The sequence below is a fragment of the Dipodomys spectabilis genome, unplaced genomic scaffold (genome assembly GCF_019054845.1).
Source record: "Dipodomys spectabilis isolate Male_0828 unplaced genomic scaffold, ASM1905484v1 ptg000018l, whole genome shotgun sequence".
Lineage (NCBI taxonomy): Eukaryota > Metazoa > Chordata > Mammalia > Rodentia > Heteromyidae > Dipodomys > Dipodomys spectabilis.
In genome coordinates, this window is record NW_024870695.1 from 23,707,309 (window position 1) to 23,721,117 (window position 13,809).

At 47.9% G+C, this 13,809-nt stretch overlaps 1 protein-coding gene across 1 annotated transcript; it reads right to left on the reverse strand.

Annotated features, from left to right (window-relative positions):
* Positions 1–7,799: 7,799 nt before the first annotated feature.
* Positions 7,800–13,283, reverse strand: Sox9 (SRY-box transcription factor 9). The gene is made up of 3 exons (XM_042673880.1): positions 12,724–13,283; positions 11,691–11,944; positions 7,800–11,022 (listed from the first exon to the last, which is right to left on the reverse strand). The coding sequence occupies exons 1-3, from the start codon at positions 13,152–13,154 to the stop codon at positions 10,169–10,171; spliced, it is 1,539 nt and encodes a 512-aa protein (XP_042529814.1). The 5' UTR covers positions 13,155–13,283; the 3' UTR covers positions 7,800–10,168.
* Between the last annotated feature and the right edge of the window lie 526 nt (positions 13,284–13,809).

Consider the following 13,809-nt stretch of genomic DNA (forward strand, 5'->3'; position numbering starts at 1 on the left):
ATGAAGGGGACTGGAACACTGGGAAGACTTAAAAATGCCATGTCATTAAAAAAGTTAATCCCAGAAAACAGCTGCAGGTGCAGAGCAGAATAGATTTCAAGAATTCTCCATGGAAGCAGGGGTTCAAGCAGAGGCCAGCTGGGTGATGAAATCCACTTAGAGGTCAGATGTATGCGTAGGTTCAGTGAGAGCTTTCAGAAATTTCAGGGACTTTCAAAATTGGCTAGGGGATGGGGGTGCAGATCTGTTATCTGACAGAATGAGTATTCTGAGACCCAGGGGCCCAAGCAGAGAGAAGGATGAACTTTTGGAAGACTCTAGAACAGAAGCTCCTTGCCTGTTCTAGACTACAGAGATGAAGGACAATTAGAATAGGTGCAAACCATACCCATTCCAGGGCTTTGATCTTCTAAGTCCTGAAATCACACACAGGTCTTCTTCCTACAAGATCTTTTATCTTCATGGTTGTGGGCCAGCTTCTTGTAAGGTCCAGGATGAGAAGCAATTTGCATAAGCACCATCTAGAAGCTCAGATGTCTACTTGAGATTACCCCTTGACTTCAACCTCCTCCCATGTGGCCCATAATTGGACCTGAGAGACTCATATTTGATACTACTGAAGGCCTAGCTTTCTTACCTCCAGGATGGACCTAAGAGTCAAGACAGTTACTTTGTCCCTACATAAGGCAAGCTGGACCATATAGTTCAAAGGTAGATGAAAAAAAAAAAGTCATATGCAAATAGAAATCTCAACTCTTCTCATCCAGAGAAAGGGAATAAACATCCATATTTCAAAAGAGTGTTAAAACAGGTTGTCAGATATGTTGGTTAAGTTCTGTGAAGTAGAACAATATGTTAGGGAGTTATAATGGGTGTTGACGAAGGGAAGATTAGGAATGCAAAGGAAAAGTATGAGATACCACTTTACACCCACAGAATGGAGACAATTTAAAAATACAACAACAAAGGCTAATATTATTGATGTAGAGGAACTAGAATGGCCCTTCATTGCTCATAGGTGTTATGACATGATTTAATCAGCTTGAAAATTGGTTTGACAGTATTTTGGAAATTGGAAATTTATCTATTCTATGATGTGGCAATCACATTCTAGACATTTACCTAAGAGAGATTTATATCAACTTTATTTAGTATAGTTAGCCCCAAACTGGACATAATGCAAATATCCATTGGAAAATGAATAAACACATTTTTAGATACTCATTCAATAGAATACTACCTACAAAAGAAAATGATAATGACTGACACATTGATGAATCTCCGAAAATTACACTGAGCAAAAGAAGCCAGATAAAAATGAAACTCATGCCTTTTGTATTATCCCAAATAGATGAAGTTCAAGAATGGACTCTTATCTGGGGTCACAGAAATCAGAGTAGACTTGGGGATTGTCTGAAAGAGGAAGCAAGTGTACTTTCTGAGGGTGATGGATTGCTTTCTCATTTGACTGGAGTGGTTGTTGTACAAATATATGCTTACATCAACATCATTGAATTATACTCTTCAGGCCCCTGCTTGGATCCATAATGTTTGAGTTTTTGCTTGTTTCCTGTTATTGTTTCTTCCACAAAAAAAATCAAGGACAGTAAGAATCTGAAAGCAGAAGAGAAATCTGTGAAGATGCTTTTTGGAGTGTTGTGGCCATGTGTTAGGTACTCATCTTCTCTTGATTGCAGCATTACATACAGTGTTAGTCAGATTTATTGTTGCCATGACAAATATCTGGGAGAGACAAGTTAAAATGAGGAGAGTTTTATTTTGACTCACAGTTTCCGAGGTTCAGTCCATAGTCAGCTGACTCTATTGGTTTTGGCCTGAAGTTGAGCATACATTTCTTCATGGGAGGAAGGGCATGGTAGAGCAGAACTGCTTGCCTCATGGTGGACAGGAAGGATAGAAAGAGAGAGAAAAACAGACAGAGACAGAGAGAGAGAGAAAGAGAGAAAGAGACAGAGATAGGAATGAGATAGGGACAAGAAAATGCCCTGTAAGGACAAACCCTCAGTAACTCCAGTCAGGTCCATCTTCCATAGTTTCCAACGTTTCCCAATAGGTCATTCAATTATGAGTATAACAACATGTGAATCCATCGATGAAGAGGTCACAGTCCTCATGATCTAGCTACCCCACAATGACTGGATCCAACAGCTGGAGACAAAGTCTTCTATACATGAGCCTTTTGGGAGGAGACTCAAATCAAACCATAACACTCACAAAGTGAACTAATTAGGCCCAGGAAAAGAAATTATTTGCAAAACTTTGAAGTGACCTCTTGCAGTAGACACACCCAGAATGAGTACCTGATTTGAACCCATGAACCTGACAAAGGAACAATAACAACTTTTCCCAAGCAAGGAAAATGTTTCCCTTGATCAAATTTTAGGCTCCCAAGAAACAGAGCAAGGTCATATGGCATCAGGTTGGGTCCCCTATAGTGCAGCTTCCTGTAGGGAGGAGGAGACCTCCATTGAAAGCCACTAGAATTGTTCTGTGCATGCTCTGTTGTGGAGAAGAAGCTGGAAACGACTGGAGAATGACATATCTGCCTGAGTCAAAACAGATACACAAATGTAAAGTCTATGCAAAAATGTAGGGAGGAAAAAGAACCAGCTCTGATCAAGAGCCTGTTGTATAAGGTGAGAAGGATCTAAAGGCAGGGCGGCATTTGGATTCACGTCCCTGTCTTGTCTTCTCCCTGTGTGTGTTCCGTCCTTTGTGATTTGTGTAGGGAAGACATAGGATGGCAGTTATGTGATGTGAAAGGAGGCAAAAGAGAAACGATTATTGCAGAGTAATTGATGCTCTGCTTTGCAAGCTCGAAGACTCGCTTCTCACACTTCAGGATCACTTATATTCACAGGATATTAGTGAATTCATCAGTAAGTAGTTATGGGGCTCCTTGTAGGTGTCAAACACTTTTCCATGGAGCTGGAGGTAAGGTGGGGAAAAGAGAAAGCTTAAAGTCTCAGTTGGAGGAGAAAGAGAAACACCTAAGAGGCAATGATTGTTTCAGGATGCCATGGTGTCATGATTAGGTAGGCAGAAGAACGGGTTAGAGAATGACTGAGATGGTGGCAATCTAGCATTTGAGGATGTCCAGGTCAGCTCTTGGTGGCTAGTGGATTACCATTTTGGAGTTGAATGGGTAAGAATTTGGCTTTTATTCCAGGTGAATAGGCAGCCATTGGAAGTTTCCAAATGAGGGCATGGGGGTGGGAAGGGTCAGATTTTTTTTTTTTTTTTTTGCTTTAAATAGATTCCTTGAAACATAATTTATAACCCAAGAATCTTGTTTCTCCATCAATTCTTCTTTGCCTTTGTAGGTTCCACTTTGAATTATATCTTGAATGCAGAGGAAAGGAGGTAGAGGAGCCTATGGCAGTTTTTACTAGTTACATGACCTTAGGTTAATTGCTTAATATCTTGGAGCCTCAGTTTCCTTCTTCATATAAATACCCATCATAACACCTGTCTCTACAGGTTATTAAAAGGATTAAATGAGATCACATAAATAAAACATCTGCCTCAGAGACTGGCAGAATAAAGACTCAGTGACGTAAATCTCTTTCCTTCTTTTTCTTTCCAATATGCCTGTATATGTCGCTGAAGTCAAAACAGAAATAAATGGAAGTGTTGGTAACTGGTTCAAAAAAATCAATCTCATTACTACAGGATATGAACTATTGCTTACCATAACATCATGGGAGTAATCTGGCTGCTGCCAGAGAAAACCAAAATCTTAATTTGAATCAATGGAAGTACCATTTTCTGGTTTGGATTCTTTTTGAGATAGAGTCTTGTTAGCTCTGGCTGGGCTTAAACTTAACAATCACCCTGATGATACTTCCCAAGTGCTAGAATTACAGGTGTGTGCCACTATGCACAATTTCTGTTGGTATTCAATACCTGGAGTCCTGGAAATAATTCTGAGTATGCTCATTTGAGAACACTAGATAAGTACATGCAAAGAATGATAAGCGGTGAACCATTGTCACATGTAAAATGATTGGCTTTAGGGGGAAAAAACAAAAGACTCAAAACTTAAAAAAAAGGAGCTGTACAGGACCCATCTATTACTTTGGAGAGAGATAAGAGTCAATTTCCATGATTGCAGAGGGAAGTTCTCAGGCAATACAAGAATTTTAGAAGGGAAGGACAAGGTTTAGCAGGCAAAATATTATATAGTGCTAATTGTAGAGTGGTATTATATAAAGAATTTTTACAATAAGCTCATAGCTGAATTGAAAGACCTCTCATTGTACCTCTCTAATTTCTGATCCCCTAAAGGTACAACCTACATTAGCCAGTTCTCTGAAAAACAAGACACCATGTTAGATAGTAGGGATTAGGTCCTTTTCTTCTGACTCTGGCAATACAAGGATGCTGAGTATGAGACTGAAGTATGAAAGACTCACATGGGGTTATCACAGCAGGGCAGGAGGAAGAAATAGAATTCTCACCTCTGGAAATATGGATGGAAAGTAGGAGAAGAAAACAAGGGATTGGTAAATTGTTGCTCAGACCATTCCCAGGGTGGGAAGACACTATTTGAAGACCCAGCTTGATCCTGTGTCTTCCTGTGTCTTCCCTCACAGACTCTGATCAATCACAATTTTTGTTCATGTGTGTAAACAATGTTTGTTTCTCTCCTCCTCCTTCTCTGTCTCTTTCTCCCCTCCCTTCTTTTACTGTCCCTTTCCTGTCTCTACTTTTCCTGCTATTGTCTATAAGAAAATAGAACCCCCTCTGAGGGCATTCATTCTCCTAACAGAGGGCACTCAATACATGTCCATGGAAAAAAAATGAACAGTGGGGTTTTCCTCAAAGTAGAATATGACAGCAGGAAATAATGGTACTTGGATTAAGTTCAATAATCCTAAGAAGTCAAGAAATATGCCCAATAATAGCACTGGGCAATTATATACATCATCTCAACTTCAGTCTGATTGTCAGAAATGAGTGCAAATCTGAGATTGTCTCATCGTGTTATATTTGGTCTAAAAAGAGTTGCAAGTCCAGAGTAAAGCAGTTCAATGCTGGGACTGATGGAAGAGGAATAAACCAACCAGGAACCAACAAGCTTTTTAAACTGTCTCGATGGGAGACCCTTAAAAAAGGCAGAGGATTAGCAGAAAAGAAGGTAGATAATGGAGCGGCAAGAGTCAGGGAATGAAGTGGTGGATGCACCTCTTGTTTGTGTTACCTAATTTAATCCTTATAACTCCCAGTTTAAGGAAGAGTAATAGAGTACATTTTGGGGATTCTCATGATGAGTTCAGGTAAATGGATACAATGAAAAGGACCTACTATGAAAGTACGTACCATGTGTTGGGCACAGTTGAGGATAGATAGAACAGATCGTATTGGCGTGTCATGGTTTGCTGGCCAATAGCTATGGTCATGGGTAGACACAGCTTTTGTGCGATCTGAAGTCTCTATATATTGTTTTGTTTTTTGAGGAGGAAGAGGAGACCTTATTAGGAAACATAATATAAATTTTGAATATGAGATTAAAAGCAGGGCCTTAAAAGGCGCCAATGTAAAAGCCAAGCATGGTGGTATTACATGCCTGTAATCCACCTCCAAGGGAGATATAGTAGAAAGATCTAGGTCTAAGGCCAGCCCTAGGCAATATATATTTATATTCTATCTGAAAAACAAACTGAGAAAGGACTAGGGGCAAAGCTGAAGTGGTAGAGTGCTTGCCTAAGCCATTGCTGAAGGGATGCTAAAGCTCAGGCTTTGTCTTTTCATAGTAAATCCGTCATTGGTTGTACTGACAGTTCATCAGTCAGTTTAATAGAAAACAGTGTCACAGTGGTCCTCCAGAGTGTATACCTTGAAAATCAAGGGCCAGAAAAGAAGGAGATGGTGCTAAAGTGGGAAGTTAGAACAGCTCAAACAAGCTATTTCACTAATAGCAGAAAAAGACTAATTCTTAAAAAAAAAAAAAAAAAGCTGTTTTTATCCTTCTTCCTCCTCTAAAATTAAAAAAAAAACAAAACTTCTCTTTTTATTAAGATAGTTTAAAAAAGAGAAGTTTTATTTTGACTGCAAATCACCAAATGATTTCGGGTCTCAAGGTAAGCTTTTCCTGTTACGGCCCAGGTTTCCCGTCCATGTGTGTCTGTTACCAGGGTGATAAGCTGCATATTTCAAGATTTAGAATAAAAATTCCTCTAAAATATTTCATAATCTGGTGCTATTAGCCTCTGAGTAGACCTGGTGGAGGGGGGGGCTGGTGGAATTTTGAGAACTTTCTCTCCCTGTCTACCAGTGTTTCCTATGTTTTCCTGGGCCCAGACCTCCCGAGCGAGTGAGTTCTCTTGGATGCGAGAGGGTGGCTCTGCGGAACTAGAGAATGAACTGCTGTCAATGCCGGCTCTCGCTGGGCACCAGTGGCTCACACCTGTAATCCTGCCTTACTCTGGGGGGCTGGGATGAGAGGAATATGTTTTGAAGCCAGCCTGGATAAATGAATCGGAGAGATTTTCATGTCTAACTAACCAGCAAAAAAAGCCAGAAATGGAGATGTGCCGTAAGACTTTTTGTGGGTGTTAGCAAGAAAGCAAAACAGCAACATAGCAGCAACAACAACAACAAAAGAATGGAGTTTTGTAAATGGTGGGACACCATGGACCAGAGCAGAGGGGAGGCGGAAGAGAGATCTTAGGATACCTTGAAAGGCTAGGGGAAGATTTACCATCTCCCCTTCTCCTCTGCAAGATCACAGGCTTTCCATCAATGCTCTAATGTGGTCTAGGTTGATAACTACCATCTTCCTGGTTGTCGAGACCTAGTGTGGGATTCAGGCCAGGAATCCAATAAGCAGAAGCAGACAGTGTGAGTTAATGGCGAGGGCTGTCAAAGACACAGGCCCAGCGCAGGAAAACCAGCCAAAGGCAGGCAGGAGGTGGTGGATGGAGGTGACTTACCTCCTGACAGGCACCTCCCAGATTGGCTGGGGGGGGGGGGGGAGGGGAGAGGAGGGGCCTTGGGCAGGTGGGAGGGAAAGGAGTGATTTCATCTGTTTAATGAAAAATGACCTGACCGATTTCTCTGAACCTGGAAACTCCCCATCTAACTGAGGCCAAGGAAAACAGGATTAGGCTCTCTTTCTTTAAGAAGACTGAGTTAAACTTGAGGGAAAGGTTGGGGGGGGTGGTGGAGAAAGCCAAAAGCAAGATAATTTTCCTTCCCTTCCACCATCTCTGTGGGGAAATCAGGAAAGACCTGACCCCTAGGGTGATGATGAAGAGGACAGATTTCTCTCTGGTCCCTGAAGATACTTTTATTCCGGTCCCTCTATCCAAGAAAGGGGCTCCCCATTCTTCTGTGATGTCTTCATAATAACAAAGTTTGCCATGGAGTTTTCAGATAAGAGTCACCCCTCCCCAAACTTCTGATCTCAAGGCTGATCTCCCTCATCCCTCTGAGCTCCACAGGGAAATACTGGTACTCCAAAAAATATTAGGCTGTTAAAAACAACAACAACAAACAAACAAACAAACACCACAACATATCTGTTGTTAGAGATGGAAACGATGAGCAAGCCACTCTCTAGGTGTCCTATCGCAATGGCATTTCTTAAGATGCCTGTGCTTAGATTTGGGGGACACAGGGTTTTTGGCGGGTCTTTAAAATTTTTCCAGAGGAGCAAATAAAACCTTACACACACCTCACTGTTACCAGCATTTAACAAGTCTTGTGCCCCAATTCTTCAAATCATCTTCTTGACAGAACAGGGAAATAAATCCATAGGACCCTTTTCTTTTTAATGCAATGTATATTTATTGTAAACAATAATATACAAAAAAAAGGAAGGAAAGGAAAGGTAAACTTCACAGAGTGAAGAAAAAGGTTGCAGGGGATATTTAAGGACAACAAACAAAACACAAACGAAAAACCAAACCTTACCTAAAGAGAAAATATGATTTAAATCCAGGTTTCTTAAGTTACAGAAATATCTTTTAAAAAGATGTTTTCTTTTATACAGAAATTGAAAGACGCCATATTATTATGAGTGCTTTAAGATTTTCTTCTACTGACTTCTAAGACTGTTAACATATCTTTTCTTTTAAATAAAAAAAAAAGGTCTGCTGTCTTAAAACAGCAACAACATCAACAACAAAAAGCAATCCAAAAAAGCAATCCTCAACCTCTCTCTAGCCACAGCAGTGATGAAGAATTAAGGTCTGACAGTAGGCCCACCTCACTGGTGACCTGTCTTTTCTCCAGCGCCTGCAGAGGAAAGTAGATGAATGACACACATTTGTGCTGTTTTGTGTCACAACACACTTGTGCACACATGTGCGCCATGCGCGTGCAGACACACACACTCACACACACACACACACACAATTCTGTAGCCCAAAGGTCTGTGGCAGCAAACATTGAACGACAACCCACTACACGTACAGTTTCTCATTTGTACAAAAAAATAAAAAATAAAAGAGAGAGGGAGAAAGAGAGCAAGAGAGAGAAGGAGAGAGAGAGTTTCCAGTTTGTTTTCAACAAAAACAAAGGGGTATGGGAAGAACAACTGACCAAAAGGTATTTGTACAAATCTAGGATGAGGAATCCAAAGAAATTCACTTTTAATAATAATTAAAAAAAAGATTAAAGAGATAAATAAAAAAAACAACTGGTTATAGTTAAGAACATAATTTAATAACAGGTGGCCATACCTTTGAGCAAGGCTCCAACAACCTATTTTCAAGACAGTAAATTAAAACAAAAAAAAAAAAAGGAGGAAGAGTTTTTCTCTTTATTTTTTTTTTAAATTAAAACCTCTCCTTACAAAATAAATAATTTGAGCACGTGGAATGTCTTGAAGGTTAACCGCTGGTGTTGAGAGACATGGTGAGAGATGTCTGGGTAGGCAGACTGGGCCAGCTGCCCCCTCCTCCCCCACATGGGGTCCAGGTGGGCAACCAGGGAGGGGGAGGCGGTGTACTTGGGCACTTATTGCCTGGCCATTCTAACATTCTCCAAAGATTTCCTCCTTTTGCTGGCCTTTTGCTTCCTTCTGAAGACTGCAGAGAACAAGCAAAGGCAGGAAGGACAGGCAAACTGAAAGAGCGGATGGGTTTCCCAACAGCTCGCTTTTAAGGCTCAAGGCGTTTTCCTCTTGTTTAAAAATATATATATGATAAAGCTTACCAAATGCTTCTTCTCTAGACTATTTGTTTACCTCCCTATTTGCAAAATAAGGCTTTTTTTGTTTTTTTTTTTAAACTTCTCTCTTTTTTTTTTTTAAGGCAGCTCCTACTGGAATTGGAAAGCCTGAGGAATTAAGCAAAGCTCCCCCCTTCCCCGCCCCCCCCCCAAAAAAAACCCCAATCGCCTCACACAATTCTGTGTGCTTTTTTTTTTTGTATGTTAATATAATGACACGCTTTTTTTTTCTTTTTTTTCTTTTTCCTGTTGGAGGAGAAAGCAAATCTGTACAAAAATACTCTGGTCGCAAGAAAAAGCTAGGGCATACAGTTCAAACTAAGTAGTTTAGCTGTTGGAAAAAAAATAAGAGCATTTAATTTTTTTAATCTAAAAATATGTATAAATCCCCTCAAAATGATGATAATGAATCATACACAGTACATACTAAAAATATTTAAAATAGAGAATATTCCTCACAGAGGACTTCTTTCTTTTAATTACTGCTAAAAAATAATTACAAAGGTCCAGAGAGGCGGGGAGAGATCTCTTGATTCTCTTGCCATCTTCCACTTTTTCTCATCCTCCCCAGAGAGAGAAAGAGGGGGGTGGGTGGGGAAGGAGGGAGAGAGAAAGAGAGAAGAGGAGAGGAGAGGCCTCACCAACCGGCCACAGATCTGCCGCAAGTTGCTACTGCATTGGGAAACAGGGTCAGGTCTCTGGTCTTGGGATCTTGAGTTATCTTGGAATCTTGAGGGCGCCTTTTAGCTTACATGTCTTTGACAGAATAAAGGAACAGGAACCAAATCTACGTCCAAAAGGCAATTCTGGTGGGTTGGTGGTGGTGGTTATTATCATGAATTTTTCTTTCTCGATTGTTTCTTCTTGTTCTTTTGATCATCCATCACCAAGGACCCTGGGGCTTGCTTGGCTTGGCTGGGCCGGCTGGCTGGCTGGCTGGCTGGCTGGAGCCCTGGCAGGTTCTCCCCGCTTAAGGTCTGGTGAGCTGTGTGTAGACGGGTTGTTCCCAGTGCTGAGGGCTGTGCGTCTGCGGGATGGAGGGGACCCCGGAGGTGTCGGCGATGGGGGTGTACATGGGGCGCTGCGCCGGGTTCATGTAGGTGAAGGTGGAGTAGAGACCAGAGCCCTGGCCGGCCGCGTGGCTGTAGTAGGAGCCCGAGTTCTGGTGGTCGGTGTAGTCGTACTGCGAGCGGGTGATGGGCGGGTAGGAGGGGCTGTAGTGCGGGAGGTTGAAGGGGCTGTAGGCGATCTGCTGCGGCGAGTGCTGCTGCTGGTCGCTGTAGTGGCTGGGGCTCAGCTGCTCCGTCTTGATGTGCGTTCGCTGGGACTGGCCCGGCTCGCTGGTCAGCGTGGTCAGCGTGTGCGCCGGCGCCGGGGGAGGGGGCGCGGGCTGCGGGGGCGCCGGCTGCGGCTGCGGGGGCGCGGGCGGCGCCTGCGGGGCCTGCGGGGCCTGCGGCGGCGGCGGCGGCGGCGGCGGCGCGGGCTGCTTGGACATCCACACGTGGCCCCCCGCGCCGGCGGGGCTGGCCGCGGTGCTGCTGATCCCGTAGCTGCCCGTGTAGGTGACCTGCGGCTGGCCGTGAGTGGCCGGCACCCCCGGGTGACCGTTGGGGGGCAGGTACTGATCAAATTCGTTGACGTCGAAGGTCTCGATGTTGGAGATGACGTCGCTGCTCAGCTCCCCGATGTCCACGTCGCGGAAGTCGATGTGGGGCTGCCTGCCCCCCTCGGCTAGCGGGCGCCCCTCGCGCTTCAGGTCGGCCTTACCGGGCTGCACGTCGGTTTTGGGAGTGGTGGGTGGGGTCGGTGGGCCCTGGGATTGTCCTGTAGACCAGCAAGGAGAAAGAAAGCGGGAGGGAGGGAGGGGGGAATCAACAGAGGCCGTGCCAAAGGGCCTGGGCGATCGGAGCCCGCCCTGCCCCCCAGGTGGGGACGGGGCCCCGTGTGGTGCCCGCGATAAACCCGCCAATGATTAACCCGCCGGTACACACACGCATGCACACGCACGCACACGCACCGGACAGCCCCCTCCCCCCCGGGGGCGGGCCCGAGGGTCCGGAAGAAACCAAACTGCTACTTGCAGAGGAACAACTGAGGCGTGTGTCTCGGGGGGGAGGGGGGGGACCCGGGGGGGGAGGGGAAGCAGACACCCCCGGGGGGGCGGTGGGAGTTTCAGTAAGGTTGCAAAGGCATTTCTACCTCGCCATAAAAAAAAAATAAAATAGAAGAAGAAGGAAAAAACCCACGAGTGTCTTAGGATGCGGGGATGGCGGTGTGCGCGTGCGTGCGTGCATGCGGGGGGGGGCAGGGAGAGGAGCGGGATTGCACACTGAGGGTACAGTTCACCAATCCCCCCCCCTCCACCCCAAGCGCAGTCTCCAAGCGGAGCCTCGGAGACCTAGGGCCTTGGGGTGGTGCCAAGAGCGCCCCCCCATCTCTCCACACCCGCCGCGCGCCCCGCGGCCCCACGGCGGGGAGGGGGTGGGACTCACCCGAGTGCTCGCCCGGAGAGTGCACCTCGCTCATGCCCGACGACGAGTGCGGCGAGTCGGCCTGCAGCGCCTTGAAGATGGCGTTGGGGGAGATGTGTGTCTGCTCCGCGGCCTCCTCCGCCTCCGCCTGCCCGTTCTTCACCGACTTCCTCCGCCGGGGTTGGTACTTGTAATCCGGGTGGTCCTTCTTGTGCTGTACCCGCAGCCGCTCCGCCTCCTCCACGAAAGGCCGCTTCTCGCTCTCGTTCAGCAGTCTGGAGGAGGAGGGGGGGGAAGGAAGAAGAGGGTGGAGAGGGGGGGTCAGCGCAACTCGGAGCGCTGTCAGTGCGCCCCGCTCCCCACGCCGCTGCCCCCACCCCTCCCCACGCCGTCCGGCCACCGCTGTCGGAAAAGGCCGACGCCGCCGCAGCCCGGACCGAGCCCCGCCCCGCCCCTCCCCGCCCCTCCGCTTCTATTTTGGAAACCCCTGGAGATGGAAATAGCTCGAAAACGCCTCGGCTACTGACTGGACTCATCCACCCCCCCCGCCATCCGCAAACTTGAACAGCAAGCAGCCCCCCCCACCCCATTTATTCCCAGCGTCCTCCCTCCTCCCCCCCCCAGTCCTGCTATTCCCCCCCCCCATAGTCCATCTCATCTCCAGGGGTGAATGTCCGCCCCAGAAAGCTCAGTTCAAGCGAGGGAGATGTAACCTACCCCCACCCCACCCCCGCACCCCATTCACGCACGTCTTGGCAGAGCAGACTGCACCCCCTCCCGCTCCTGTCCCGACTCCTCCACTGTCTCCCCCACCTTTCCCCTCCCCGCCGCCCCAACTCCGCGCGCGCGCGCGCGCGCAGTCCCAAGAACTTTCTCCAACTCTAGGCTTTGGCTACACCTCGCCCCGGCCCGCCAGCTGCGGGGACCCCCTCCCCCCCCCCTCAGCTCGCTCTGGCTGGGAGGGAGGCGGGGCTGGGACTCTCCCCCCCCCCCCCTCCCCGCCTTCCCTCGCCGCGACCGAGCCCACCCGACGGCGCCCCCCGCCCGGCCTCACCTCCAGAGTTTGCCGAGCGTCTTGCTGAGCTCGGCGTTGTGCAGGTGCGGGTACTGGTCGGCCAGCTTCCGGCGCGCCGCCTGCGCCCACACCATGAAGGCGTTCATGGGGCGCTTGACGTGGGGCTTGTTCTTGCTGGAGCCGTTGACCCGCACCGGCATGGGCACCAGCGTCCAGTCGTAGCCTTTGAGCACCTGGCTGACCGCCTCACGGATGCACACGGGGAACTTGTCCTCCTCGCTCTCCTTCTTCAGATCCGGCTCGCCTTTGGGGAACGTGTTCTCCTGGGGCCGCGTGTTCTCCGTGTCCGAGCCGGAGCCCGAGGGACAGGGCGAGCCAGCCGAGTCCTCGGACATGGTGGGGCTCGGGGCACCGGACAGGCCCTTCTCCTGCTCTTCGGTCATCTTCATGAAGGGATCCAGGAGATTCATACGCGAGCCCGGGGCAGCGTAGGGGTCGGGGGTGGGGGTGAGGGGCTGCGGGTGGCCGGGAAAGGCGAGAAGCCCAGCAGCGGCTCGGAGACTCGAGGCGCGGGCTCCTCTCTCCCCTCGGCTGCCCGGGCACGGGAACGCGGGGCCGCGGGGGGGGGGGGCGCAGGGGGGCGCGCGGGGCGAGCGGCTTCCCCGGGAAGCTGGCGCGCGGCGGCGGCGGCGGCGGCACCTGGTAGCGGCGGCGACGAGGCGACTTGGCCAAGGCTCTGAGGTTGGCCGATCGGCAGGCTGCCCGCTCCAAACCGGGGAAGGCGAATTGGAGAGGAGGAGGAGGAGGAGGAAAGAGAGTAAAAAGTGGGGCACTGGCACCCCCACCCCTTTCTCTTCTCCTCCGGCACAGAAAAGTTCCCGGAGTGTGAAACTGGCCAAAAAAAAAAAAAAAAAAATAGATCGCGCTGCTGAAGTTTCTCCCGCGGCGGTTGCGAGCTCCGCTCCCGGCTCTCCAAACTCCCAGCCCCGGGTCTCTTTAATAAATACTCCCCCTCACCTTAGAGACGCGGGGCCAATCACAGCCCGGCCTGGCAAGCAGCTGATTGGACCGCATTTTAGGAGGAGGGTAAGAGGCTGGTGGCGCAGGGCTGGGTGACCGGACTGG

What these genes read in the sequence shown, in the direction of transcription:
- Sox9 (XM_042673880.1), bottom strand. Translation starts at nt 13,154, where the DNA reads ATGAATCTCCTGGATCCCTTCATGAAGATGACCGAAGAGCAGGAGAAG. An exon ending in ACGCTCGGCAAACTCTGGAG is followed by an intron (nt 11,945 to 12,723) that starts GTGAGGCCGGGC and finishes CTCCTCCTCCAG; the next exon opens with ACTGCTGAACGAGAGCGAGA. An exon ending in CTCTCCGGGCGAGCACTCGG is followed by an intron (nt 11,023 to 11,690) that starts GTGAGTCCCACC and finishes GCTGGTCTACAG; the next exon opens with GACAATCCCAGGGCCCACCG.